Source organism: Sodiomyces alcalophilus (genome assembly GCF_042370955.1).
Source record: "Sodiomyces alcalophilus JCM 7366 unplaced genomic scaffold ACRALscaffold_2, whole genome shotgun sequence".
NCBI lineage: Eukaryota > Fungi > Ascomycota > Sordariomycetes > Glomerellales > Plectosphaerellaceae > Sodiomyces > Sodiomyces alcalophilus.
In genome coordinates, this window is record NW_027263533.1 from 1,339,476 (window position 1) to 1,366,820 (window position 27,345).

General features: G+C 54.4%; 10 protein-coding genes across 10 annotated transcripts; 4 read left to right on the plus strand and 6 right to left on the minus strand.

Moving 5' to 3' along the window:
• Positions 1-336: 336 nt before the first annotated feature.
• Positions 337-2,438, minus strand: ACRALDRAFT_1039882 (uncharacterized protein). Its single transcript, XM_071015157.1, has 3 exons — positions 1,922-2,438; positions 1,344-1,854; positions 337-1,285 (listed from the first exon to the last, which is right to left on the minus strand). Exons 1-3 carry the CDS (start codon positions 2,088-2,090, stop codon positions 364-366), a joined length of 1,602 nt encoding a protein of 533 aa, XP_070876659.1. The 5' UTR covers positions 2,091-2,438; the 3' UTR covers positions 337-363.
• An 818-nt stretch (positions 2,439-3,256) lies between these two features.
• Positions 3,257-5,194, minus strand: ACRALDRAFT_2097386 (glycoside hydrolase family 20 protein; the record flags this gene model as incomplete). Its single annotated transcript, XM_071022835.1, has 2 exons — positions 3,257-3,685; positions 3,767-5,194. The coding sequence occupies 2 exons, from the start codon at positions 5,192-5,194 to the stop codon at positions 3,257-3,259; spliced, it is 1,857 nt and encodes a 618-aa protein (XP_070876660.1).
• A 2,487-nt stretch (positions 5,195-7,681) lies between these two features.
• ACRALDRAFT_1074602 (uncharacterized protein) lies at positions 7,682-10,137 on the plus strand. Its single transcript, XM_071018263.1, has 2 exons — positions 7,682-8,361; positions 8,440-10,137. Exons 1-2 carry the CDS (start codon positions 7,964-7,966, stop codon positions 9,596-9,598), a joined length of 1,557 nt encoding a protein of 518 aa, XP_070876661.1. The 5' UTR covers positions 7,682-7,963; the 3' UTR covers positions 9,599-10,137.
• On the minus strand, positions 9,904-10,389 carry ACRALDRAFT_206915 (uncharacterized protein; the record flags this gene model as incomplete). The annotated part of the gene is made up of 3 exons (XM_071022136.1): positions 9,904-10,199; positions 10,252-10,328; positions 10,349-10,389. 3 exons carry the CDS (start codon positions 10,387-10,389, stop codon positions 9,904-9,906), a joined length of 414 nt encoding a protein of 137 aa, XP_070876662.1.
• On the plus strand, positions 10,316-12,819 carry ACRALDRAFT_1060971 (uncharacterized protein). Its single transcript, XM_071016335.1, has 3 exons — positions 10,316-10,851; positions 10,956-11,591; positions 11,817-12,819. The coding sequence occupies exons 1-3, from the start codon at positions 10,420-10,422 to the stop codon at positions 12,561-12,563; spliced, it is 1,815 nt and encodes a 604-aa protein (XP_070876663.1). The 5' UTR covers positions 10,316-10,419; the 3' UTR covers positions 12,564-12,819.
• A 31-nt stretch (positions 12,820-12,850) lies between these two features.
• Positions 12,851-17,079, minus strand: ACRALDRAFT_1079786 (uncharacterized protein). The gene is made up of 3 exons (XM_071018938.1): positions 16,102-17,079; positions 14,840-16,032; positions 12,851-14,781 (listed from the first exon to the last, which is right to left on the minus strand). The coding sequence occupies exons 1-3, from the start codon at positions 16,831-16,833 to the stop codon at positions 13,290-13,292; spliced, it is 3,417 nt and encodes a 1,138-aa protein (XP_070876664.1). The 5' UTR covers positions 16,834-17,079; the 3' UTR covers positions 12,851-13,289.
• An 819-nt stretch (positions 17,080-17,898) lies between these two features.
• ACRALDRAFT_1060973 (uncharacterized protein) lies at positions 17,899-20,754 on the minus strand. The gene is made up of 7 exons (XM_071016336.1): positions 20,534-20,754; positions 20,217-20,289; positions 20,131-20,151; positions 19,671-20,015; positions 18,613-19,552; positions 18,421-18,532; positions 17,899-18,318 (listed from the first exon to the last, which is right to left on the minus strand). Exons 1-7 carry the CDS (start codon positions 20,557-20,559, stop codon positions 18,315-18,317), a joined length of 1,521 nt encoding a protein of 506 aa, XP_070876665.1. The 5' UTR covers positions 20,560-20,754; the 3' UTR covers positions 17,899-18,314.
• Positions 20,755-22,476: 1,722 nt separating this feature from the next.
• On the plus strand, positions 22,477-23,023 carry ACRALDRAFT_206918 (uncharacterized protein; the record flags this gene model as incomplete). Its single annotated transcript, XM_071022137.1, has 5 exons — positions 22,477-22,523; positions 22,556-22,672; positions 22,723-22,824; positions 22,896-22,975; positions 23,004-23,023. The coding sequence occupies 5 exons, from the start codon at positions 22,477-22,479 to the stop codon at positions 23,021-23,023; spliced, it is 366 nt and encodes a 121-aa protein (XP_070876666.1).
• A 104-nt stretch (positions 23,024-23,127) lies between these two features.
• On the plus strand, positions 23,128-24,762 carry ACRALDRAFT_1060974 (60S ribosomal protein eL33). The gene is made up of 5 exons (XM_071016337.1): positions 23,128-23,331; positions 23,490-23,499; positions 23,661-23,756; positions 23,817-23,917; positions 24,037-24,762. Exons 1-5 carry the CDS (start codon positions 23,307-23,309, stop codon positions 24,132-24,134), a joined length of 330 nt encoding a protein of 109 aa, XP_070876667.1. The 5' UTR covers positions 23,128-23,306; the 3' UTR covers positions 24,135-24,762.
• Positions 24,282-27,344, minus strand: ACRALDRAFT_206920 (uncharacterized protein; the record flags this gene model as incomplete). The annotated part of the gene is made up of 24 exons (XM_071022138.1): positions 24,282-24,311; positions 24,353-24,416; positions 24,451-24,570; positions 24,624-24,680; positions 24,711-24,755; positions 24,845-24,879; positions 24,919-24,995; positions 25,040-25,189; positions 25,227-25,279; positions 25,313-25,404; positions 25,458-25,563; positions 25,675-25,758; positions 25,811-25,913; positions 25,978-26,010; positions 26,047-26,171; positions 26,201-26,246; positions 26,330-26,374; positions 26,460-26,521; positions 26,556-26,606; positions 26,703-26,752; positions 26,784-26,904; positions 27,026-27,105; positions 27,149-27,203; positions 27,247-27,344. The coding sequence occupies 24 exons, from the start codon at positions 27,342-27,344 to the stop codon at positions 24,282-24,284; spliced, it is 1,782 nt and encodes a 593-aa protein (XP_070876668.1).
• Position 27,345: the final 1 nt, after the last annotated feature.

Below are 27,345 nucleotides of genomic sequence, written 5' to 3' on the forward strand. Positions count from 1 at the left end.
TGTGATGTGCTTCTATGAATGACAAAAGCGCACGCCTCCGCATCAGGATACTATGACATACTCCGTAGTTCGAGGAAATAGACTGATTTGTGACTGCTTGATAAACTCCAGCTGAATATACACAAGAACGTGATGGCGATTCTGCAGAATATAAATCCGAAGCCGAAATGATATACACCACCGTCCGAGACGATGGACGACGGTAGATTTGATCGTATAATGCAAGCCAATGGTGACTGATTCTTGACCTCATGATCGTCATGATCGTCATAAAACGGTTCACTGCACTCCATTTCCCCTGCCCAACCAGAAAAAAAAAGGAAAAAAAAAAAAAAAGTTAAGACAAAAAGCGAGGCCGATGACCTACTTCTCTGCCTCCCAGAAAGCAACCTTGACGCCATGCCCCGGCTGCAAGACGATATCGGCCTTGAGACAGGGATCGCCGCCGTCAATGTCGTGCATGTAGCTCTCGATGCGCTCGTAGCGCTGGAACAGGCGGCAGAGCACGTAGCTCATCTCGGTGAGGGCAAACTGCTGGCCGATGCAGATGCGCGGGCCGCCGTTGAAGGGGATGAAGGTCCACGGCTTGGGCTGCCAGTGGAACCAGCGGTCGGGGGAGAAGACGTCGTGCGGGGCGAAAGTGTCCGAGGGCGGCGGGTAGAGGTCGGCGCGGCGCTGCATGGCGAGGGTGGAGTAGCTGACGGGGGTGTTCTTGAGGACGGGCAGGGGCTCGGAGCCGTCGGGCCCGCCGCCGCGGGGCAGGGTGGTGTCGCGGAGGGCGAGGCGGACGTTGAAGGGGACGACGGGGTAGAGGCGGGAGGTCTCGTTCATGACGTTCTGCAGGTACTTCATGGCCTTGAGGTCGGCGTAGTTGGGGGCGCGGACGGGGCCGACGTGCTCGAGGATCTCGGCGCGGAGCTTGCGCACGGCGTCCGGGTGGCGGCCGAGCTCGTAGAGGGTCCACGAGAGGGTGCTGGCGGTGGTGTCGCGGCCGGCGAGGAGGACGGCGATGAGCTGGTCGCGGAGGACCTTGCGGTCGCGGGTGAAGCTGGCGAGCTCGTGGAGGAAGGTGTAGCCCTTGTCGGACTTGGCCTTGGAGGCAAGTTCCTCGGGGCTCAGGAGGAGGGCGCGTTCGATGTACTGGTCCATGAACGAGTTGAGGACCTCCAGGCCGTCGAAGAAGGATTTGCGGTCGATAAAGTGCCGGAAGCGGCCGGCGCGGGCGAGGACGCTCTGGACTCGCTGGACTTCGTTGAAGGCTTTGGCGAATTTTTCATTGGGGGTTCTTTGGGTTGTCAGTTTTGGAAGAGTATAGTGAAGGAAAAAAAAAGAGAGAGACGAACGTCATGGACTGGACATCATGGCCCAGCAGAAACTCGGTGGCACAATCAAGAGTGTATCGGAAGAGGAGGTCGCTAATGTCCAGCACCTGGCCGTTCACCTTGTCAAAGTCGACGGGCTGGTCGCTGGAGCTCAGGACGCCACCGTTGGCGATGGCACGGAAGAGGATCTGGATGTGCGACTCGAAGCAGTGGAGGTCGCTGACGCGGTCCCGGATGAACTGGGGCCGGATGAGTTGGCGGCTGGTGTGCCACATGTGGCCGTCGGTGGTGAAGATGCTGTCACCCAAAAAGTCCTTCCACTCCCGGTGGAACGGCTCCCCCTTGCCAAAGTCGGAGAACTGGGTGGCCAGGATGGCCTTGATGTTCTCCGGGTCCATGGTGGAGATGAGGGGCTGGCCAAGGACGTTCGTCTCGCCCGTGTCCCTGCCGATGGCAGTGAAGTTGTCGGTCCAGAAGTCGAGGCTGGTGTGGTTACGGGCGGCCTTGACGGCACGGTATACAAAGGGGATTCCTAGGGGAAGCTATCGTTAGCGAGGAGGGTTTGGGGCCAGTATCTTGGGACCATGGCATTGTCCTACCGAGGGGAAATGTCCCAGGCATGATCTTCCCCCGTGCACCTGAAAGGCGGCGCAAGCGAAGGTATTTGTCGACACGGTTCGTGATGGTCCATAGTAGCGTCATGAAAACCAGGAAGCCGGCGATGGACGAGATGGAGGCACGCTCCAGGGCGGTCTCGAGGAGGCCCATGATGGCGGATGTGTTTCGAGGCCGATGGACGAGTTATAGATGGATTGATGCTGGTGGAAGAGGGGGTAGACGGGATTTTTGAGTAGGACAACGGAAAGCGGAGGGATGTTACACGAGAGGACGTGGGAGATGTATAGGATGGGAGAACCGCGAGTAGTAATAAGAAGCAGGCGAGAAACGATGCGACGTCCTGACCAGTTGCTGACGCAACCTTCTCTCAGTCGTTGCAACCTCTCGGTCTCGTCAAGCGTCCGTTATATATCAGTCAAGAAGACGACGGATGGTTGGAACCAAACCAACAGCACACAATCAGAATGAAGAGAAAATGGAATAGATCTGCAAGTGAATGGAAAGCACGGGCAGCCGGGAAACCATTGTTGATAAAAGGTCGGAGGACCAGGGAAGTGGATGTGCACGGAGGACGGAGGACGGTGAAACAGGAGGGTAGGGGTTCCTGGGGGCATCGGCCGCTAAATATCCGCCCAGTGGGTTCGATGGAGTCGATGGAGTCGATGGAGTCAAATGTTACACCACTGGACGTCGTTACCAGCTTGCAAAGTATCTTAGTGTACTGAGGGGAAGATGGGGTAAGCGGATAATACGTAACTTGGTGACCTCTCCGGACAATGCCAGACTGTGTACATCATCATACTTTACTTTGCGTTCTTACACGTACATATAGCAACACGTTGTATATGACGATGGTTGAATCAAGTATCTACTCCGTACTTCGTATACCTCGCGTCTCAAGGTAACATGCATGTGAAGACTCTTGGCTGCTGCTGCCTCGGCATGTACATGCAAGGTGCGGTACCGAATTACATGCAAACTTGACAGAATCACGCAAAAGTCAAGTACCGAAGTTTATGCAGTAGGTACACGACTCTACGACGTAATACCTTCGCATGGCTTGCAATGTCCCGACAGAAATGTCATTCAACGCCAACTCCAATAACCAAGACATCTCGATTTGACGTGCTTACATTCCCTTCTGCCAAGATACACGTGCGGGGACAATCGACTTGGCTCTTGGTCCGGAGTGGAACCCATGCCGCCGGGTCCGTCGGCCTTTTAATTCCCCCGACTACTCCGTTCGCACGGATCATCTTCACTTGTTCACTTCGCTACGCCAAACACGCACGCCATGCAGTACTCCAGTCCCCAACTCACATGAGAAAGGCGCACTCCTCCGGCGACGATTGCGAGCAAAACAGCTGACTGATCGGCGCCGCCCCGACACCACGCGCCACCATCCGCTCCCTGAGCTCCGACAGACGCGGCGCCGCATCAAACAGGCTCCGGTTCTGGCCCGTCGCCGGGTCGATCCGCCCCGACCACAGCACCTCGCCCATGGCGCTCGCCCGCGGCCACAGCACCATGTCCAGGTTGGCCGAGTCGATCGTCTCGCTCCACGCCGGCACCTCGCCGCCCAGCACCAGCTTGGCCTCCTCCTCCGTCAGCCCCTGCCGGGGATCGTGCGAGTAGATCAGCTGCCATCCCTTGGTGGGCGAGCACCAGTCGTTGAACGGGTAGAATTGTTGATAGGCCGCTCCGTTGTCGAAATTGAGCCAAGCTCCTCGTCCGCAGTCCAGATACTAAGGTCTTTGTAAGTATGTTTTGTCGGACGGAGAGAAGGGGAAAAAAAAAAAAAAAAAAAAAAAAAAAAAAAAACTTACCCAAAAATTGGAATCACTATCAATCACCCTGTGTCCCCTCGAGACCAGCTCCTTGATGGTCGAGCCTCCCAACCACGCCTGCACCACCACGTCGTCCCCCAGCGTAATATTCCACTCGAGCGGCATCTCCTGCCACACCATCGGCACCAACCCGTGCGACCGCACCCGCGCCAGGTTCTTGTCCATCCACTTCTGCAGGAGCGGCTGCAGCACAGCCGTGTCGTTGGTGCCCACGCCCTCTTCCAGCCGGGAGCTGTTCCTGTTGAGCTCGTCGCCGCCCGTGTGGAAGTACGCCGTGTACGGGCCGATGCGCGGCAGCAAATCATCAAAGAGCGTGTCCAGAAAGTCGTCGACCCGGCTGTCGTTGAGCTTGAGCCCGCCGCACGGCGGCTGCACGCACCACCAGTGGTACGGCTGCTCGTTGTAGGCCACCACCAGCTCCGGGTACGCGAGCGCCACCGCGCCGCTGTGGCCCGGCATGTCAATCTCCACAATCACCTGCACGCCGCGCTGGATCGCGTACTCGTGGATGCGCTGCAGGTCCGCCGGCGTGTACACCAGGCCCTTGGCGTAGGAGCCCTTGGCCGCCAGCTCCGGTAGCGACGGGATCTCCAGCGGCCACGACTGCGAGTCGGTGACGTGCAGGTGGAGCTTGTTGAGCTTGCTCCACGACATGGTGTCGATGGTCCGCAGAATGTCCTCGACCGGGAAGAAGTGCCGCGACGTGTCCATCATGAGGCCCCGGTACGCGTATTGCGGCGCGTCCTCGATCGACACGGGCGCCAGCGGCGTGTACCATGCCGTGCCCGACGAGTGCTGGTAGAAGAGCTGGTTGAAGCTCTCGAGAGCCCGCAGCACGCCGATGGACGTCTCGGCTTCGATCCGCGCCGTGCCGTCCTCCGCCAATGCGAAGGTGTACGACTCGTCAATCTCGCCGGTGAGCGCAGTGTACGGGCTCTTTTCGTCGTCGGTGTCGGTCTGGGTGATGTGGAGCGCAGTCACCCGTCCGTTGCCGGCGTGTAAATCGGGCTCAAAGTCGGCATGCTTATCGTGAAGCATCCAAGGCACCAGGTTCTTGTGGAAAATGGTGGACAGGGTTCTCGACACGCCTGCCTGGACAATCTCCTTACTGTTGTAGTCGGCCCCAGGCGCCGGGGTGTAGCCGTAGGTGTACGAGAGCTGCATGTTCAAGGCATCTTTAGCGACCTGGGCAAGATTATGGTGATCACTGTGACGGTGAGGTGTAGAGGGGTTGGGGAAAGAGGACCAGCGTACAGGTTCCCCATTGTAGGTGACGGACACGGTCTGATCTATGAACAGGACCTGGTCGCCCGTTTGGAGCTTGGCCGGGGCGGGCCAGATGCTCCCCTCGACTTGGCCGAGGCCAAGGGCAAGGCTTAGATAGATTGGAAGTTTTTTGAACTTCATCGCGAGGGGCTATTTGCGCCGCGTGATGGAAATGGGGAGAGAGGTCGAAGGGTTAGACGCGATGAAAACCCCATGCGCGAAGGAGGGAAGAGAGAAAAGAATGAGAAGAAGAAAAAGTAAAAGGTGGGGATGGGAAAAGAAAAGTGTGCTGTTGATCTACTCCGGAAATACTTCGTACAGGTCGGGAATCCGAGAGGCGCGAGGGAAAAGGCAAGCACATGTCCATCCAAATCATTGGGTAGGTAGTTCTGATGTCTCGGATACCTGCCCCAGCTTTGGACGCACGTCCTTTGCAAGTACCGACGTCACAAGGATGTCCAGAGGAGGGGAGAAGGATCCAGACAAGACCGTTGAGAATGTCACCGTTCCAGCTACGATGAGGATGTTACGATGGATTCTCAACTAGGAATTGCTAGTGTTTGGTGAGGCCCAACACCTTCGGAACGAAGAAACGCTTCGGGAGTACGTCCGTTGGTCCTCACCCACGAGATGATATGCCGATCGACAGATGGCAGGGACTGTGACAGGGGCCCAGGGGTAGGCCGTGATATTGTACGAGAGGGGTGACGGCGCCAAACAACGAACAATGGCGCTTTGGGCAGCCAGTTTGGAACGGCTGTCTCGGGACCGCGTGGTACAGGCGCAACGCAACGTTACCTCAGCTACTACCGAGTCGTGGTTGGAAGGCGGACGTTGTACGAAAAGGTCAAGTAGTGCTGCGAGTACTTAAAGGATACAGAGCTGGTTATTTTCTGTACATCGCCAGACCTGGGTGCATACTAGTCCAGTAGCTTAATTCTGTTAGTCGCAGGCCAACATTGTTCTAGGGACTTGAGAGAGATGTTGGTCGGGGTTTGAATTGGATGCGACCAAAAGTTGCAAACACCAAGACCGACAGACTCTGAGATGATACCGAAGATGGGGGTACCAAATGGGAGCCCCAAACAATCCGGAAAGGGTCAGACGTCATCTCACTTTGTGCAAGGGGCATATGCTCATGAATCTATATGCGAGGAGTGGACGATGGTCGAAAAACAGAAGTGAAAGAGAATAGTGCCCGAGTGCCGTAGATAAGTCAAATTCTGAGATGGACGTATCGGGCTTCTTCACTACGCATGGTGAATTCGTATCTCGGCTGTTTCGTCGTCGGGGAGTTGGAGTTTTTATGTTACGCTGTAACCATGGAGACGTGATGGAAGAAGAGCGGTGAGGTGTCGGATAGGAAGCTGGGGACATATCTGAGATGGAAGAAAGACTCGCAAGCTGACTAATCACCGATGGGCAGCTCCCTCCCCTCAGCATCATGTACCTACGCGGGAGGGGGTGGTTGTAGGTCGGAACTTGAACAGAGGATTTTGCTCTGACCAGAGCCAGGCCAGAGGTACAACTCTCAACGTAATGTTCTAAGACTGTCGACAGTCTGACCAGTGACGGGGCTCTGACCTATAAACCCCTAAACCCGCGTAGGTATCTATCCATCTTGTTGCGAGGCAGGGGGAATGTCATATTTCGTTGACAACTCTCCCTCGTTCTTGATCTATCCCTGGATTGATTAAAGAGATCACTGACTACGATTCCCTTGCCTTCTCAAAGCCCAAGACCGTCAATCATGGACCTGCAAACCTCAGGCCCTCCTCCCAAAACTTGGCTTCCCGTCTGTCGACTTCGTAGTGTCTGTACTAAACATAGCCATGAAACTCCCCTCCAGCATTAGCAAATCCCTGGAACAAAGCCAGCTCGTCCCCCCGCATAGCCAGAACCTCCACTGTAGCTTTGTCCGGATTCATGGTAGCCAAGTCGAGATCGACCATGAACGAACATCACCCTCGAGTCGTTGGGACCGTTTACTCTGGAAAAACAGACGAGGGTCCTGTCCCATAAGCGCGCCGTGGACCACGAAAGGTGAGCTTCCCGATCAATGCCATAGCTGGTTCGATGGAAACCAACATCGCCACGCCTCCCCGCAATTTGTCCTGCAGAGGAATGCGGACTCCCCACCCTTTTGTTCCTGTGGTGTAGATTGTAAGCTGTCTCTATATCCGTGAAGTGGCCCAGATATTCGTACAGCGGCTTTTCCCTTGGGTCTTGCTCATAAACACGCGAATGTGCATCTTGAAAGCATACGGGTGGCTTATGGGACAAAGCCTAAAGTGAGGAATACTATGACTGCTTGTCTAGCCTGTCTAGCCTGTCCCTGTACTAAAAATAATGGATACAACGTACATAACTTCAAAGGGGGAATAAGGCTAACCAAAAATAAAGAAGAAGAAGCTTGCAAGGTCTAACCCCTAGAAGAGAATTTGAAAGGATTTACTACCAGTGCTTGTGTTTGACTGATTCCAACTTTTGGTAAGCGACGACATTGAAAGACGTATTCGTATATAAAAATCAGTCACGTGACACGATCAGTTTCCTAGTCACGCTTGTCTACCAAACAGGAAAAGCGCCAACGGATTCCGCTCCACTCTCCCCTCGAAAATCGCCGTCATCAGAAAACGCAGCCTCTTGAATCTCAGCACCTCACCTCACCTCTAGCCATCGCCACTCCTACAGATACATCACATCCCACCCATCCGCATCCGCATCGACACCGTATCCTCCCACGCCAGCGACGTCCCATCGATACGAGTATTCTCGCGTTTTCTCTCTAGGCCGCTCCTCTCGTCGCCTAGCTTTGCAACTCATTCTTCGGCTTGGTCGTCGCGACCGGTCTTTCTCCTCTCTCTGCCCTTCAACCTCCACAACCGCCCACGCGACGCGATCGTCGTCATGTCAATCCAAGTCAGCCCCAATACGCCCCTGGCGGAGGCGTTGAACAGCGCCATCCAGGCCAAACTCCTGGAGGTCGGCTTTGCCCAAGCTGCCGATTCCAACGCCCTATCCGAATACATCATTCTCATGCTGGTCAACGGCAAGGGTCAGCAAGACATCCTCACAGAACTCTCAACAGACCTCCTCGGCCTGCCCGAAGACGATCCCACCGCGATACAGTTTGTCTCATGGTTGTTTGAGCACGCCGAGTCCCTCAGCGCCCAGCTGAAGGACCAGCAGCCCGTGTCCCAAGGGAATGGCGACGCGATGGACGGTAGCACAGCTCAGGGTGCTGCCAACGACCCCGATGCCGACACCGACATGATGGCCTCCAACGACGTTTCTGATCTGAACGCGTATGTTCCTCTCTTGATTTTTCGTCCCCTGATTTTATGCTTTCCCAGCCCCTGCAGCTTTTGCTAACTATTGCATAGACCTACCGGCCCGCGATCAATGCGGGCGGGTCCCACTCGCCTCGGTCGGGAAAAGCGCTTGTTGTCCCAAATGTCCCGAGCCATGGATCGGACCGGAGACTCGGTGCTTCATCGCACACGCGGAAACGACCGCATCAACTCCCATGCCCGGGGCCCTCCCACCGGTCCTCGCGCGCTCGGTCGCGGCGGTCGAGGTGGCATGAACACACAACGCGTCGCCAACATCCAAGCCGGCATGACCGCGGCCATGGGTGGTGGTGGCATGAATGGCCGGGCGAACGGACCTGCGGGCATGGGCCCCATGGGCGCCATGAACGGTGGCTGGGGCATGTCGGGCCAGCCGTCGGAAATGGACCTCATGGCCATGATGCAGCAGCAATCCCAGATGATGGCCCAGCTCCAACAGCAGCTCATGAACGGCAACAACGCTGGCTTTGGCCAACACAACAGGTCAGGCAAGTCCCTGTTCGACCGCGCGCAACATCCGCATCGCCACAACCAGCGGAATCGGCACCATCACCAACACGGCAACCGACCCGATGCGGCAGCGAACGAAGGAGGCGCCGAGGGCGAGGATGTGGACATGTCCTCGACGACGAAGCGCGAACCCCCCAACCCCGACGAGACGGTGTGCAAGTACAACCTCCGTTGCACCAACAGGGACTGCAAGTTCGCGCACCAATCTCCGGCGGCGCCGCCCGGCACCCACGTCGACATTAGCGACACGTGCACCTTCGGAGCGGCCTGCAAGAACCGGAAATGCGTCGGCCGCCACCCTTCGCCCGCCACCAAGCTGGCCCACCAGAGCGAGCAGGACTGCAAATTCTTCCCCAACTGCCACAACCCGCAGTGCCCCTTCAAGCACCCGGACATGCCCCTCTGCCGGAACGGGGCCGGTTGCACGACCCCCGGCTGCAAGTTCACACACGTCTCGGTAAAGTGCCGTTTCAACCCTTGCAAGAACCCCCACTGCGCCTACACCCACGAGGAGGGCCAGCAGGGTGTCTTCAAGGACAAGGTCTGGACGGCCGAGGACGGAGGCGAGCACATCAGCGAGCGCAAGTTTGTGAATGAGGGACAGGAAGACGAGGTGATCATCCCTCAAGAGGACAACGTCATGGCGCAGGAGGGTCACGGAACGCAGGAAATCACCACCTAGAGGGGGGGATCCTGTAGCCCAGTGATTATCACCCGTCGATGGCATGCCGTTTGAAAGAAAGCGCCGGAGTGGAGCGAGCGAGAACCAGACAGATGAGGGGAAGCAAACAAAATATGGGAGCTCAATATGAACGACGAAAGGGGGCAAATGGAAAAGAATCCCATGTACTAGTAATCTTGCTTTGATTTGGAAGGAATGGCTGGCCGACGAGCCATGGCATTTTAACGGCGTTTTTGGGAGAGGGCTAGTAGGATGCCCATTTCCATTTTCCTTTTTTAACCTAGTTCTTATGTTTTCCTCGTCACCTACCGGGGTTCAAGAGGCGGCGGGAGAAAGACCATGAGCCTGGGTATAGACAAGAAGAATCCGGAGGTGACGGGATGAGGTGACCAAGATTGATGTCTCTTGATGGTTTGTTCGGTCCGTGTGGGAGGGATGGGTTGAATGAATATATACGAGGGCATATTCCCTCTGTTCTGGGTTGTTGTCATGTCAAAGCTCTCGTCCAGGCCATGATATATTTGACTGATATGAACGTGATGCCGCATAGCAAAGGACGTTGAAGATTCATATTCATCGTGTGTGGTTGATATGAGGGCGGCTGGTATCAGGTGGCAGTCGGTACTGGCAAATAGTGGGTCCTCTGGCAGCACAAAACTGAAATTGTGCCGGGGTTCCCGAAAAATTTCCTCCCTTCACAGCTCCTACTTTTCCATACTCAAAGCTTTCTCTGGAGCCATTGAGTCTTACTCGTGGCCTTGGACCCATTTTAAAAATGCGTCCAAGCCCATGCTGAGTCTTCTCCCCTAGCTGAAGAGACCATGTTCTCCCGCACCAGCACCAGCGTCGCTCATGGCGCCAGGTCTGTCCAACTCGTCTCCAAGTCCTGTTCCCTCGTTGCTGTCCAGCAGCATGCCGTCACTGCTGCCTCGTGGCCACACTCTGGCCGTGCGAGTGCGGTACGCTGCTACTCGACCGAAGTGTCGGACGGCAAGGTCCAGAACATCGCCGTCATAGGCGGCGGGATCACCGGCCTGTCGACGGTGCACCACCTCGCCAAGTTTGCTCCCAAGGGAACCTCCATCACGCTCTACGAAGGGACCAACCGGTTGGGCGGATGGTTGGATACCCAGAAGGTCGAGTTCTCGCACAATGGCGAGGACAAGCTCATCCAATTCGAGAGGGGCCCTCGGACCTTGCGGAGCTATGCTTCGGAGACGTGGAGGCTTGACGACTTGGTGATTTACGGTCTCGTATGTCTCTTCTCTCTCTCTCTCTCTCTCTCTCTCTCTCTCTCTCTCTCTCTCTCTCTCTCTCTCTCTCTCTCTACTATTTCAATTCGCTGACATCAATCAAGCTCCTCGACCTCGGTATAGAACCCTCGTTCCATCGCGTCTCGGGACGATACTTCTGCCTTGACGGCAAGATCGTTTCCCCGACCATGGGCAACCTACTCGCAGACCAGAAGCTACGCAAGCTATGGTCACCCGTCCTCAAGGCGTGGTTCCGCATGAAGCGTAAGCGTTTGGGCAGCTTCGACGCCATGAAAGACAAGCAGCCCCCCAAGGACATGTCCGTGGGCGACTTTATGCGTATGATCGGCGGCCAGTCGCCTCTCCTGGACCAGCTCGTCTCTGCGGGCTTACACGGCATCTGGGGAGGGGATATCGACCGCCTCTCCATGCCGTCGGTATTGCCCAAGTTTTGGTATAATTTCTGGTACAAGGAGAGCCGGAAAGGCATCCACATGCCAGAGTCCGAGATCCGCTTGCTTCATCATCTCTTCGCCGACGGCGCCGACGAGTCTCGGGGCCAGGAGATTATGAAGCTGGTAAAGCAAAGCCGCAAGGGCAACTTGATGACGTTCCCAGGCGGCATGTCTACCCTGCCCAAAGCCATAGCTGAAAAGCTGGCCCAGATCTCAGGTGTCACCATCAACCTCGGTCAGCCTGTTACTGGTCTGGGATACGACGAGTCTAACAACCAAGTCTTGGTATGTCATTTCCTCTTTGTTTTGCAAATTCGCCCGTCTCCCCCATTCTGGTCTCTCATGATGAAGTATTGCGGATGTAAACCTATCGTCAAAATCGGAATAGCGCAAACACCATGTCGATACTTTCCGTTGCCTTCCTTCTGATCCGAGACATATGACCACTCTTGCCCGACAGTTGTATTGAACCTCATCTTGGTAACCATGCAACTGACCACTTGTTCACAGCTCTCTACGTCCAAGACACCTTCTCCCATCGGCTACGACAAGGTCATCTCCACCATCAACGCCAAGCACCTCTACCAGATCGCCCCTGCGGCACTCCCATCCCTAGCAGAGTCTGAATCCGTCACCATCACAGCCGTGAACCTGTTCTACCCCAAGGAAGGACTGAACCACCCTTACCGTGGCCTAGGCTACCTCGTCCCCCGCAATGACGAGTCGCACCACGACAAGAACGGCCTCCTCGGAGTCTTCTTCGACTCGGACGCCCTTCCCGATTCCGCCGGAGAACCAAAGGGCACCAAGCTCTTCGTCCTCCTCCGTGGGGCGCACGCCGAAGCCGACGCCATCGCCACCGCCCGCGCCGTCCTCCGCGACCACCTCGGCATCAACCCCTCCGAGCCCTGCGTCGCCATCGCCCGCGTCAATGCCGATTGCCTCCCGCAGCACAACGTGGGCCACCGCGATCGCATGGCCCAGGCCGACGCTGACCTCGCCTCCGCCTTCCGGGGCCGCCTCGCCGTCGCAGGGCCATCATACGCTGGCGTCGGCATAGCTGGATCCATCCGCGCCGGCTTTGACATAGCGTCCCATACCACGGGCGTCCTGGAGGGCCGTGTTGGCTCGACAGGTCTTGCTGAGTTTGGGGCGCACGACATGACCCCCGTCGACTTCATCTCACGAGAGTCCCTGGCGTGGATTGGGAGGAAGATTCGTCCCGAGGCACCATTGTGGTGGCATCTCATTCGGTAGTTGGAAACATCCAGCGCGCCTGTCACTTCATAAGCCAGCCAATGGGCTTTCTGTACGATACCATGGCAGTCTAGAGTTGGCTTCTGTATCAGTATGAAAGATACCCCAGCATATCACTGTATATTTATTAGAGAATTCGAATTCTCATATGTATCATACTGTATAATACAAGGAAATATCCAAATGGAGACCCGGCCAAGTACACTCAGTAATTACAGCATACATCACACAATCATAAAAGGGTTTTGCCTTGCTTCATAGATCCACTGCCCGTTCGATGGATCTTGGGCATTGAAACGGACGGCCCTACGTGTCTCGAAGACCCTTGAGAAACTGAGGAGAGGCACATCCAGCTCAAAACAAGAGCCAAATTACGCTTATGTTGACTACCTATCCTGCATGAGACATCCCTTTCTCCGATGCCAGGGCCTCAGTGGTATCTATCAGTAACAGCAACCTTGATCATGTCCCTGCTTCTCTGTTATCCTGTTCTTCCCCGTCCCATCCCGTTCTCTCCAGACATTCCCGGGTTTGGTATCAATATAGTTGTTGCGGTAGGAAAAATCAAATATATACGTCGGGAAAAAAACACAGGGGCCGTCCACAAACGACAACTAGACCCCCCAATGCCCGTCGTCTCGTCTCGCAGGGCTTGTGAACACCAAAGAAAACGAAAAACAATGCGAGCCGATGTGGCCTCGAAAAAAGCATACTGGCCAAAGCCTCTCAATCTAGCACCACCACCGGCGCGTGTCTTCCTCCGCTCTTGTTCGCGGCGACCTGTTTCCGCCTCCCAGGCGGAGGCTGGTTCAGATGCGGTTGGGGTTGGGGTTGGCTCGGGTTCGGGCTCGTCTGCTGCGTCGCCGTTCTGGACGCCTGGCTCGAGAACGTCTGGCTCGCCGACAACGTCTCGCTCGTTTGCGTCGGGTGCCCGGTAGTCGATGCCCCGTCGCCCGAGGCGGCTGCGCCAGTAGCATGCGTCCTCACCGCGTCGTCCAATCGCTGGAGAAGGTCCATAACGCCCGTTCCGAGTCGAGCAGCCGCACCGGTAGAGAGGCCGCGCCACCCGTCCCCACGCGAATCCCAAACGGGCCGAAGGACCTTGCTGACCTCCTCGTCCGAAGCCAGCGACGGGTCTGTCCCGCGGGCCCTGGACAACACGAACCAGAACGTCTCGCCGTCGCGATCTCTGGTCCGCAGATCGATAACAATCTGGCGCGGTCCCTGCCCAGCGAAGCCGTTCGTTATGGTATAATGGACCGTGAGCCAGTCAGCCGCCTTGGCGTAGATTTCCACCTGGCCCTGTTCGGCCAATGTCACCTCCTGCCACTTGGCTTCGATTGCACTGAAAGCAGAGAGGACCGGAAGGATATCGGCAAGATAGGGAATCATAACGATGATCCCGTCGGGGTCGTTGGCCATTCTGGTCAGCAAGTCGAGGATGCGCGTGTGGGGATTACCATCCTCGAGAATGAGCCGGACACCAGCGGCCCCAGCCATGTCCAAGATGGCCGTCCACTCTCTAGGTTCGCCGTCTTGTCCCGGGGCCATGACGTCTTTGTAGGCGAACTTGATCCTGTGTAGGCTCATATTCTTACACTTTATTGGAGTTCGGGCAAAGCGAATGGCATTGATGAACTTGACCAGCCTGTCGATGGATCGGATGTGATCGGCCAGTGTTTGTAGAATGGGCCGCCCAACCGACCCCCGCATGCGTATAAGGAACTGACCGGCCCTTGCGTCGAAGAAGACGCCGCGGTCGATTCGACCGCGCAGCTGCTGGAACTTAGATTTGTGCTTGACATGAAGCAATGCATCGACAGTCGCGCCAAGCCTGGTGGGATCTTCCACGTCACGACGCACGCCCCTGAAGCGCACCTCGACCGTCTCCGCAGCCCAAGGCAGAATGTTTGTCTCGCTCGGTGCGTCTGCAGCGTTATTTGCGCGCTTACGTTGCCGTGGCGGGTCCAGAACGTCGCCCACATTAAAGAAGATGACTGGAATTTTGGCCTGTGCCGGTGAGGACTTTCTCTTATCTTCCCTCGGCAGGTAACGAACCCCGACGTTACGTGCGCCTTCGAGCTCGACCACGTGCGAGATCATGCCCGTAACAAGGGCGGTCAGGCTGTCCCAGAATACGTCGTCTAGCGTCGGTAGCTCCTTGGTAAAGGTCAGGTTGATGCTTGTTCGGACGGATCCAACGGGTCCTGTCCGGTTCCTACAACGAGTTAGTCTTTGAGTGTCAACAGTCGCATTCTGTAGGCCAAGGCACTTACACCCGGACCAGAACCCATTCGTCACCAGAGAGGCTCATCGAAAGCATGACAAACCAGTCCGGATCCAACCCTTGCCGCTGAAAGAAGAGTGCATGATATCCGTCGCGCGCTTTGATGAGACGCTTGACATCCTCACCCCCAATGGGACTCTTGGCGAGGGACCAGCCAGCGCTTCGGCCACGACGGTTGATTTCATCCATGACAAAGCCCCATCGGATATTTTCCAGAACGTTAACGCCATCCTTTGCAACGTCTCTGACGCCATGGTTGAGTCGATTCTCCCCTTGGAGGGTGTATCTGGTATGAGGCTGCAGCGCAACAAGCCCGGTGACTGGCTCGATCAGCAGAGACACCTTGTGGCTACCGCCCAGCTGCACTTCTAATGAAGACTCCAGGGGCTCCGTTTCGGACACTTGGAGTCGCATAAAAGTCTCGTGTTTCACGAATCTCGGCGCAGTAACGAGCTTCGCGTGTATGGTCGAAAGGATATGCTTGACGTGATTTGCGATGGCGGACTTGAGCAACTCCTCGGCAGACAGAGCCTCCACGTTGAGTCGCAGCTTGACATCCGGGACTTCCTGGTTGTCCCTGTACCAACGGGCCACAAGCCGGCTTGGGTATTTCGGGTCTGGCTGACCGTTCTTCTTCCGCTTGCCACTCTGGACCGCCACCATGACCCAGCTCTTGGGCGCATTCGGTGGCAAGCGATTTGTCCAGTACTGGATGGCGAGGGCCCTGTTGAGTGGCTCGATCTTCAGATGGACCGCCCACGAGTTGCGGACGAGCCCGATGGCCTGTCGCTTTAGTTCGTTGACCTTGTGGGTGAGCACAAACTCGTGAAGGAATTGGTAGCAGCCTTGTAGGCCATCCTTCCCCAAAACCTCGTTGACCTGCACCTCTAAGAAGGCCATCAAAGCATCAGACAACTTATCGGTTGACGGTGAGAAATCGAACCGGAAGTCGATAAACCAGAATTGCTTCTCGAAATCCTCGTCCGCTATTGTGAGGTCCACCTCGAACTCTCCCTTGACCTTGAAGGTCACTCGGCCGGATTCGATGGAGTAGTCCTTGAATTGGGGCGGAATCTTATCATAGTCGTCCAGATTGAGGCGAAGGGAGAGGAGCGTGTTCAGTTCTTCGACCCATTTCAACTGCTCTTCGGGCGTCAGGGGCGGTGGGGGGATGTAACCGGGCTAGTACACGAGTGGTGAGCAGGCAGGCCATATACTCGTATGATGCGAGTTGTAGGGAAAATCACGTACCTCTGGGATCCAAGGTGCCTCACCCGTGGTCAGAATTTGCAAGGCAGTCTTCAGGTCCGGGCTCGGTAACTTGGCCTGGTTCAAGGACAGTTTGAGCTCGATGAGCTGGTTCAGAGTCATATCAAAAAGCATGCGCTTCCCGTCCAGGTGTGCCTTGAGATCGATCAGTTTGCTGACCGTCTCGGCTTTTCTGCTCCAGTCGGTAATGACAAGAGCTTTGACCCATTTCGTGTGCGCATCTTGGGCGAACTTGAGCAATGTCGTCTTCCTTTTGCGGTTCCCTTCGGAAGTGTCGTCGGGCAAGTCGCTTCCGCTCGCTGAATTGCCATTCAAGGCCATGGGCATCCACTTGACGCTGGCTGCATCCACGACAGCCTTTTGAAGGTCATCGTGTGTAGCTTGGGCAAGGCGGACGAGAATAGTCGATAGCGGGATGAAACCCTGGGTGATGTGGACGATCTCGTCGGGGAGGTCGTTCATCCTTGAGCGATTCGTCGCGACAGTATTTTGCGCTCCATCAGCCTGTCCTTTTGCCTTGGGAGGCTGCCCGTTTCCATCCTTTGCTCCGTTCAATGTAGACCCCGACGCCGCGTCGATGGCCTTTCTCTTGTCAGTCCCGGGATAAGTGCCCTCGCGCTCTCTTGATGATGGTCCATTCGCCTTATTGTCTCTATCGTGAACCGAGTGACCCCCATTGTGACCACCGTTTTCCATGACGACAATGCCTGGCATAAGGCAAGTCCTTCTCCCAACGTTTATGTCCTGCTGCGTTGCAAGGCCCGAGTACCTGCCTAGCCGAGAAGTCCCTATTCGCCGACACGATACAGGATGGGCGCGTCTCTTATCGCATGAGAGGCCTTGCTGGGATTGGAACCTGAGTCCAAGACACCTGACTGGATTGTAATTATGTAGCCGTTGGTTCGCTTGTCGCCCGGTACACGTGAGTCGCGTAAAATAAAGAAGAAAAGAAAAGAAAAGAAAGAAAAGGAAAAAGGAGAAGAATGAAAGAAAGAAACAGAAAACTCGGTGTGTTCGGATGCCTTCGCGATTGGAAGATATGTGTGTCGATAAGAGCTACTGTATTGATATAGTAACGGCGTCGGAAAAAAAGGCTATCGTGGTCGGAGGCAACCTCTTGTGGTTATGCCAGGATGAGCCCGTGAAGAACCGCAGTCGAGAAGGAGCACGATGAAGTGGTCGAGACAAGAAGAGACGCTGCGCAGCCTCTTGAAAAGGGACGTCAAGCAAGCCGGTAAAAAGGGTGTTGAATCGACCGAGTTTGTTCCTTCAGTCGGTTATGACGCGTTGCGAAGGGGATGAGCAGTCCCGTCGTCGTGGTGGGCTGGTCGTAGGTGGTGGTAGAGATGCTGAGAAGTGAACAAGGAACCGAGATAGGCGCCTGCTGGGGCGGTCATTCAGATGCTGAAAGAATTCTACCTGGGTCTCTTCTTTCGTACCGTATTATCGGTATATCCGTAATTCGTACGTACTGGTAACGGCAGGTAGGAGAAGGCGAACCGCGACACTGTGAACGCAGCACCAGACCCTGGGTCCCACCCAAACTAGCCGTCTCTGAGTCATGTGACCCCGTGCCATCGGCCGAACATACTCCGTACAGTGTCAACACTGTGCGTGCCAGAGGATACTGATACCGTCATGGAGAAACCGATTTCGATCCAACCGCGAAAGCTTGGAACTTCTTCCTCCGTCCCTTTACTAAAAGGCTTAACACCAACGTCATCGTAGTCGCCTTACTATTGCTGCTTCGCTGCCATTCTTAAAACTCAACCGTCTCCTATCGGTTCGGGAAAGGGGCAAGAACTTCGTGTGAAACCATCGAATTGAGGCGACTGGATTAATGAATCCAATTCTCTTTTCTACTTTCGTGTTCAATATCATCGACGGATTACACAGACAATTGTCTCGTGGTACTGAAGAATGTACCAAGAGCAACTTTCTTTTCTTTTTTCTTTGCCTTTCTTTATTCGTTTCCTCTCCATCTTCCGTACTAAGAGATGCGCGAAAAGCGTCATCTTGATGGATTCCCTCAAGCCCACCCCATTTCCGACTCCCGTATAACATGTTCGCGTCGAGTGTGTGGAAGTATGTGTCGTAGAAAATCCTATATCATGCCCTGTTGAAGAGGCACAGGGACATCGAAAGAACTTGGCGAAAGAAAGACAATTCGTGATTTAGGTATGGCGAAAGGGATCTCAGCTGCGAATGAGAAAGTCGAATGAGTAATCATTTCCCTATCTACGGAGAGAAAGGAAAAGAAGAAAAACAATTCATGCGCGTGACATATGCTTGGCCACTCACAATTTGTTCGGCGCTGAAGCGGCCGTGGTAGGCCACTGGTATCCCGCCGCGTCACTGAACTTATAGCCATACGACGAAGTAAAGTCGTCGAGGACAGCAGGACCACGGGAACCTGCGGACGATTATCAGTATGTCTCACTCGGCTCACTGCGCACTATGCGTTTGCCCGAATGGGGCATTATGTCGACTTACCATAGGGGTATTCCATGGGGATAATCTCTTTGTTGTCGTCGAGGTAGTGGAGCAGCGGGGTGAAGATCCTCCAGCTCGCGTCCAGCTCATCATCTCGCACAAAGTTGGAATGGTCGCCCTTGAGGCAGTCAAGAATCAACGACTCGTACGCCTCGGGAATCTTTAGGTCGGAGAATCGCCGCCTGTAGGTCAAGTCCAACTCTGTGACGACCGTCTGCATGCTGAGACCTGGGAGCTTCGAGTTCATCTTGATGTAGACGCTCTCGTTGGGCTGGATACGCATGACCAGCTCGTTTCTTGGGATGTCCTTGAAAATGCCCGAGGTCACGTCCTTGAACTGGATGCGGATCTCCGTCTTCTGCTCGTTGAGCGCCTTGCCGGCCTTCATGATGAAGGGCACGCCGTCCCACCGCTCGTTCTTAATGTACGCCACCAAGGCGCAGAAAGTGGCACACCGGGAACCCTCGGGGACGGTGTCGTCTTCTTTATAAGCGGGCTTGCTGCCATCGAGAGATTTTCCGTACTGGCCAATGATAACGTTCTTGGGCTCGATGGCCGGAATGGCGCGCAGCACTCTGACCTTTTCGTCGCGGATGTCTTCGGCCGAGAACGAGACGGGGCGTTCCATGGCTAGCAGGGTCAGCACCTGCAGCAGGTGGTTCTGCATGACATCGCGGATGATGCCAAACTCGTCAAAGTAACCGCCACGACCCTCGGTACCAAAGGGTTCCTTGAACGTGATCTGGACATTGTCGATGTTCTGCCTGTTCCACGTGGCACCAAAGAAGGAATTGCCGAATCGGAGAATCAGAATGTTCTTCACCATCTCCTTGCCCAGGTAGTGGTCAATGCGGTACAGCTCGTCCTCCTTCCAGTCCGGTTCGAGGGATTTCTGTAGCTCCCGCGAGCTAGCGAGATCCTTGCCGAAAGGTTTCTCGACCTAGAGGGCGCCAGTCACAGCACGTCAGCGAGAGGCGCAGGGGTAAAGGCGAAAGCAAAACAATGCGCCCTGAGCGATGACAAGTTTTCGAAGGGGAAAGAGTCGAAGGTCTACGTACGACGACGCGGGCAATGCCATTCCTGGGGTAACAGCAGCGCTTTAGGTGCTGAGAGACGATGGTGAAGACGCTTGGGGGGAGGGCCATGTAAAATAGACGGTGAGTCTCCACCCGGCCCTCCTCGAGCTTCTCGAGTTGTTTGTTCAGTTCGAGGAAGCTATCATCCCGGTCATACTGGCCCGCGACGTAGGTGCATAGGCTGCAGAAATCGTCGAGTTGTTGTTCGATCTCCTTTGTTGGCGTCTTCATGTATGATCGAATACGGCGTATGTACTCATCGTGGTCCATCTTTGTACGCGCATAACCGACGATCTTGATGTCCTTGGGTAGGAAGCCATTGCGATACTATTCGACGTCATATTAGCACACCGACCTGACTGTACCAGCTCAATCGCAGGATTCCGATGGCATCCAGGACTAGGTAGGGGAGCAGCTGAGATAGCATTGTGTTGTCGCTTACCAGACCGAAGAGCGCAGGGTACTAGAAAGAAGTCAGCAATTCCGGTCGCCATCGAGGAGGGGTGCATGGGCGGTCGTGAAAAGTACCGTTTTCTTCTTAGCCAAATCTCCGGACGCGCCGAGGACGACGATAACTGTGTTGTCCTTCAGCTCCATGCCACTAGGAAGAAAAAAAACCAAGTGTTTGTCAGCAAAAACTTGTCAAGAAGCCTAGGGCGTCGCTGTTGAAAGCTACGAGGCCTTGCGTGGTGCCCTTGACTGGGCCCGTACACAACGACCTGAGCTCTCTCAGACAAGTTGGGGTTGAGGCAGCTGATGCGAGGGAAAAAAAAAAAAGTGTCGAGAAAGGAGGCAACTGGAAGCGGGGTGGGGGTTCTCTCGCGAATGGTCGAGCTAGCACATACGCTGCAGGTGTTCCGAGTTCACTCATTGTGATCGCTAAGGTGCTGATGTTTTGATCTGCTTAATGAAGGGAAAAGGAAAAAAGCAAAAGGCCAGTTGCAAGAAATTGAGGGAAATAGGTGGCCGAAATGTCAACGAGACCGGTTGGTAGGATTGAGTGTCGATGATGGGGTCTGCAGGAGGGGGTGGGGAGGCCAAAGATGATGAGCAGGAGGGACGGGATTGAGGGGCTCTTGGGGCGGGGCGGGGTGGTAAGTCGTAGATGTACTCCTACACTCACTCGGTAGGTTAATAACACTGGGCACTCTAGCCTGCCGCCAGCGGCTCCGATGCATCATCCTTCGTCCATGCCCTGCGACTCCGATTATTCCGGCTGTACTACAGTGGGAAGCCGTAAATAGATGGGCCCCGCTAGCCGTCACGTTATTAACAGAGATCTGTTGCATCTGATCTGATGCGATAATCTCTTATAGGTACCTCGACCCGTGTCGGGTGGGGGTTTTGTATTGAGGTTTAGATAGAACTGGTCCATGCAGGAAGCTCATAGGTACTGCAGCTGTCGTACCGAGTTTCAATGGCGGTACTGTACGTACAAGTACACTCCAAGAGCCCCGAACGAAGAGCTACCGACTGGATAATTAGTGACAAGCTCCGAATGTAGTTGAAGAGCATCACCAATGGGAATTTAGTCTACATACGTAGGCCAAGTTTGTTTTAGCTAAAACTGATGTTGGAGAAGCGTCAGGGCCAGGGGATTTGAGAGACAGTATTGGGCTAGCACGGAAGAGTGTGCTAGGGCGGGATAAATTGACTTAAAAAACCGACAGGGTTGATAATTACGGAAGTGTGACAACCCACATCTGGATGATTTGTTGAGCACGCCATAGTTAAACTTGATATAAATCTACACACAATAAGGGCTTACTAAGTAGTTTTATCTTGCGACTCCTTTGAAGTTGACCAAAGCTACGACGTGCTTAATGAACGGGCGACAGACGGTCGTATTGTTCTTCATTCAAAGGTGAAAGACATTTGAATTAAGGCGGCAGCGAATCACGAAATAGCCTGGGAAGCAAAGGCCACCAAAGCTCGTTTACAACATAGACTCCGGGCAGTGTTTCTATATATCTCTACTTGTCGGCTCTACTCCCTATAAACAACTCGTGGGTGGGGAGAGGGAATGAGAACGAGCCATGAACGGACGGGCTAGAATCACGGGAAGTGGAAGGGTTGTCCAAAAAGTGAACACGTTGTGCCGGAGAGCCATGTCATTATCTACCCACTTACCTTAGGTACGGTCCGATGGGGACGGCGCATCTGACCCCAGCAGCGTTGGAGGACATTGGCATAGGAATGGAGTATTGGAGGTCCTTTAGAGTGAAGGAGTAACTCGACGGCATGATATTGATGGATTGATTGCTCGATTGCTCGATCTCTCGATGTACAAATAGTAATGGCAGCACCCCGTGGATCCGCCAAAGTATTCCTCAGAATGCCAAGTCTTCGGTGTTCGGTGGTTTTTTTTTGCTACTCTTTTCTTCCCGTCTAACACCGGTCAACCCCGCTTCATTTCGGGATTTGTCTTTCGAATGTCCAAAAAAAAAAGGAAAATACTATAAAAAATTGACATGACGAGAATGTCCGCCTCAGGTCTGGCAAACGATGCATTTCCGCTTTCAACATGAACTACCTGGTGTTCCCTCATAAGCAGATCGGGTATGTCCGTGGGATTCTCGTTGCAAGTGCGGCGATACAGCGAATCACGGAAGGCCGACGCGATATCGGACATCAGAACGTTGCTGCCGTTGAGATCTCCGGTCCCGGGTTCCAGCTCTGGCACACGCGCCCACGACTGCCAGTAGGGCGAGGGAATGTGAAAATTGGTCCTTACGGATATCATCTACCCTTCAAAACCGCGCAACGGGATATTCGGTGACAGCGCCCGATGATTAATGACTGGGGCGGCTTGCATGTCCAGTTTAGCCGGAAAGGGTGGGCCAGCAGCCAGTCAGCGTTTACCCTAGGTTGCTTGCGTTCAACAAACGTGATCGCTCCTGCGATCTTGCGAGTCGTCCCCACGCTCCGGTACTGGGGATAGATAGGCAGCAGGCGGGCGGCGGCGACAGCATCAATTATGCGAAGTATGCACTGGATTCGTTACTAGCCGATTTTCGATGCTTTTGACAATGAGAAATGCCATTGTAGGTATCGCATTCATCCTCAATTGGCTAGCGAGAACGGCCGACGTGTTGATAGTTGGTCATGCGAATACAATGCCCCAAAAGAGGGCAACGTGCAATTATTTTAGTGAATGAACATTTGATATTGGTTCCTGGGTGTATTGTTGGATCCGGGAGAGACGAGCTTCCATGGCATTCTCGAACTGATACGATCAGAGTCGGAGTACGAATCGGGAAAGGCGGATGACGTTTGGGTGCGCCGAAGTCCAGACCACTATGCGACACAACTCAGCCACAACCCCACACTCCTGATAAGATAAGATATAAATTCTGTGGCTGAAATAACGGTGCAATATGTCGCTTTTTCAGTACTGTGTGTGGTCACTCGGTCACCTGACTTAGGGCACACTCAAGTTTTAGTGGCCCTCGGCACCCCTACCTTGCCGGATTCCTTCCACTAACGGAAACATCACGACACGACAACATCGGCGAGCAAGTCAACCCTGGAGAATTGTCCTGCTGCGACGGCATTTCTCTAACTTTCCCAATACCATATCCGGTTCGGTTGGATAGAGGGTAATCCGACATAATAACGATGCCTTCAGAACAGGGTCACCGACGTAAGTTACCTACGTCCCAATTCTCCTGCATTTCGAGGCAGAGCGGCCTGCAATTGTGGGCATAGCACAGCGAACGCCCAGCCAAGACTTTCATTACTTCTGCTTTTACCGCTACATTTGGTTTTTCATTCAGATTTGGCTAACTTTATACTGTACAGTATACGTCAAGTGAGTAACCATTCATCGCTCGGGGAGGAATTCGAATGCGCATTTGGAGGGGAAGGGAATACTTTCGAGACATCGACCGGGAAGGAGGATGGATATGAACAGGGCAATGCGAGGGAACGACCGACCGAATTCAATGGACAAGAGCTGATCGAGTGTACCAGGGGACGTCACCTGTCCTACCAGCGTAGCAAGCACCACACGCACCCCGGGACCAGCCTCGTCAAGATCGAGGGTGTCGACGACATTGACGCCGCCAAGTACGCGCACTCCCTACACATGTCGTTTTGTGGGCCGATTTGCTGACCAAGGAACGACAGCTTCTATCTCGGCAAGAAGGTCGCGTACGTCTACAAGGCCAAGAAGGAGGTCCGCGGCTCCAAGATCCGCGTTATCTGGGGCAAGGTCACTCGCCCTCACGGTAACTAGCCCCTTTCTCCACCACTTTATCCTTTTTCTCCTTCTGCGCCTGTCGCCACCCACACGGTTTTATTCGGCTCCAACCTTGCCAACAATGGTCACTGACACTCGATGCGACAGGCAACTCGGGCGTTGTCCGTGCCAAGTTCCGCACCCCTCTTCCCACCAAGTCCTTCGGTGCCTCGGTTCGCGTCATGCTTTACCCCTCGTCGATATAAAATGGTTTAGGGCGGAGTTGAGGAGGATGGTTTCTGAACTGGCTGCATCGGTCAAGGTCAAGGATCAGAGCATAGCCTTGGGTTTGAGGCTCGACAAATGAAACTTGTGAAACAACATACCCCCCCGAAAACTCCCAGTGGGCGAGCCTATGCGATGATTATGGACCCATGTGATATCTGGCCGGTTCATGTGTCAGGCGCGAAGGGGTTCGTTCGACATCGAGAGAGGAAATGGGCAGGATGGATACCATGTTTTCCGTCCTCGAAATAGAAATCTCGGTACTTGGGAAATGGGGTTAAGCGGCATTCGAGTCACAATTTAACGTCATCTTTCGGGCGGTATACAATGATTTCTCGCGAAATTTTCAGTCCATATTTTCCCGCAATCCCAGACGCGAACCTGTCGCCATGTGCGCCAAACGCGATTGTCATATGCCTATTTCAAATCGCGTCCGTTCGAGGTACGACGGAGGATCGCGCAGTCTTCACTGACGTAATGATAGGACATGGATAAATATGGTTTGCATTGAGACGGCCGATGTTAGACTACGCAACGTGAGCAGCATTGCCTCAGACCCCTTAGCGCGCCTCTTGATAGTCGAGGGATCCCATAGTGAAATCCTTGCTTAAGATGTTGCCTTCGGGACGCCCCTCCGGCACTTTCTCGCGACAGGGTCGTCAATATCACCTCGCCTCTTTCAACCTATGACCTCGTCGCGCCCTCGGCGAGCGGTACTGGGCGGGGCTATATGGCGTCCCATCGTGATTCCCTTGGTAGTGGCACGGGGTGAGCCGGATTCAAGTTGGCCCCTGAGCGGGTCAACCCCTGATGGCTAAGGGGGCCTTCGTACGTGACGCATACTGTTAATCACTTCACGCAACGGAACAACGGATTAAGTTTCAACGAAACGAACGACGGAATGAATTACAAGGAGAGCAGTGTTGCGGTTCATCTGCCTTCAGACATAAATGTACGCAGCAGGCTCCCATCTTCGACATTGGGAATATGCCGGGCAGACTTGGGATATTGGATGGCTCGAGGTATAGGGACGTAACTTCAAGCAGTGCCGCAATTCCGTGGCATGACCTCACCCGTGAGCACCGTTGGTCCAGCAGTACAGGAGGTGCTGACCGTCTCCTCGGCGCTATATCCTGGATGGGACGGCCTTCAGTGCGACTGCAAACTGTGCCTTTGCGACTCGGCGCAATGCTTCTTGGGCCGAAGAGTGGCCTGCGCAAAGAATATGTTTCGCCGTAATCTGGCGGTTGACTACACATGGCAGTACTCCACGTTGCAAAGTCAATTGCAGTGCTACCTGGCACTGTTGTAACCTCCGACCTGAACGGGGAAGCGAGGGTATTACTTGTGTCCACGGTGTTACTGGCGTCGTGGTAAGTCCATCTCAGCGAGTGTGGGCTTGCATTGAACCTTGATCAAGCCTGTGGTATTCTTACTCTTTCTCCTCCTAAAAAAACCCTGCTTACTGAGAAAGATTATGTGGTCATGGTTGGTATGTACGTGACTGGGACGCGAAAACACAGCTCGTATGGGACGGGCCGGGACGCGCGGGCGAAGAGGCTCGCGACTACTTGCTCCCAGCATACCATGGACGTGGCTTGAAAGCTGGCGGGGGCGGAAGAACAGGAAACATGGCCGTTATTATGGCTCGCCGCACTTGATGTCCAGTTTGCGCAAGTCTGGACAATGTTGACGCCACTGGTAAGCCTTGTCGCCGCCGAAAACCAAGTGGATGCGGTCGTGGACGGACATATCAAGTGCTTCGGCAAAACATTACAGTTGCATGGATAGAACCGGGAGTACCAGACGCGCATCTGTACTCACAAGTTGTGTTCCCAGTTGCAAGTCCGATTTGAGCTGGCCATGGCAGACGCCGGGGAGTTTTTGACTCACCAGGAAGCGACTCGAATTTATTCAGAGGGGAGATATCCGGGTTTGCCCGCTGCGACATGAGTGAGTAATGGATAACCCAGTGGAATGGAAGACATCCCGCATGGTCGAGTCTATTGCCATCACTGCTGCGTGCAGTGATGTATGACCGGTAAACATTGTATCAAAGAGGCTTGAGCCGTTGAAATATCCATCTTGCTGAGCTCAGGTTCGTGTACAATGTACAGCGCACAGTGTAATTACAGTGGGTACAGGTCGAGAGCGCGTACGTCGTGTATCTACACACTGTGTTCCAAGGTCGTGGCAGGAGAATGCGCCAGCGGTCGCAGGACTCAGCCACGTATGTACTCCACGTTCAACGAGTGGGTGGGGTAGTCTCGAGCTAACTATATCCGTACAGTATGGTGTTTAGAAACGTCGAGGTTGCGTGTTGTATTCAAAAGCGGACAAGCTCATCCATATTGGCAGACGACATGCGCTCATCGTTGTAAAAACTCGTATTTTCCACCAACCTGCAGGATACTTTTAGAATCATGTAGTGTACTTCATACATTGCGGCACACCTGATTTGTTTTACACGTGTAGTTGTACAGTGCAGTATGGAGTACTTCGTACTTCGTATTTGGTTTGCTTACTAATTAAGCCTCGCTAGATCCCACCGGTACAGACCGCCGCACCGGCGACGCAAGACACGCGACACCGGACGCGCCTGGCAAAAAGTTCTACACACTTCTATGTACTTTGAAGGGAGATGATAGAAACTTCTTGCCCCCCACAGTATCGCAGTCAGCGGAGCAACAGTAGCTCCATACCGTACGCATCATCATCGGGCAGACCCATTCAGGAAGAGGGAAAGATTTCCTCGTTCCCCCCAGGCAGCACTATAAACTCGGGTCTATTCCATCTCCATGGGGTAGAGGTTGCAACTGGGCGCATATTCTAGGCGGGGGGGTACCGGCGGTGCTTCGCCTCGCTCTATCACAATATATGTCGAAGACCCGCCTTTTGAAGCCGTACAATCGCCGAGGTTTGCGTTGTCCTGATGCTTACTGCAAGGCAATCCCTTCAATGCAGTGTAATGTTTCGAGTAGAGTTCGAAATTCAACGGCCTTTGGAAGAGGTAAAGGAGGGTTACAAAGTAGGCTGTGCAACTATGTACACTGTGACCGTGTGGTTGATGTTGCCAGGGAAACGTGTCCGCACACGTCAGACAGGTCGATCGTGTGGCAGATCAGTACTACCTTCTCCGTGTATACCGCATTTCTCGATGGATTGGCGACTAAGAGGCAGGCCGTTGACATT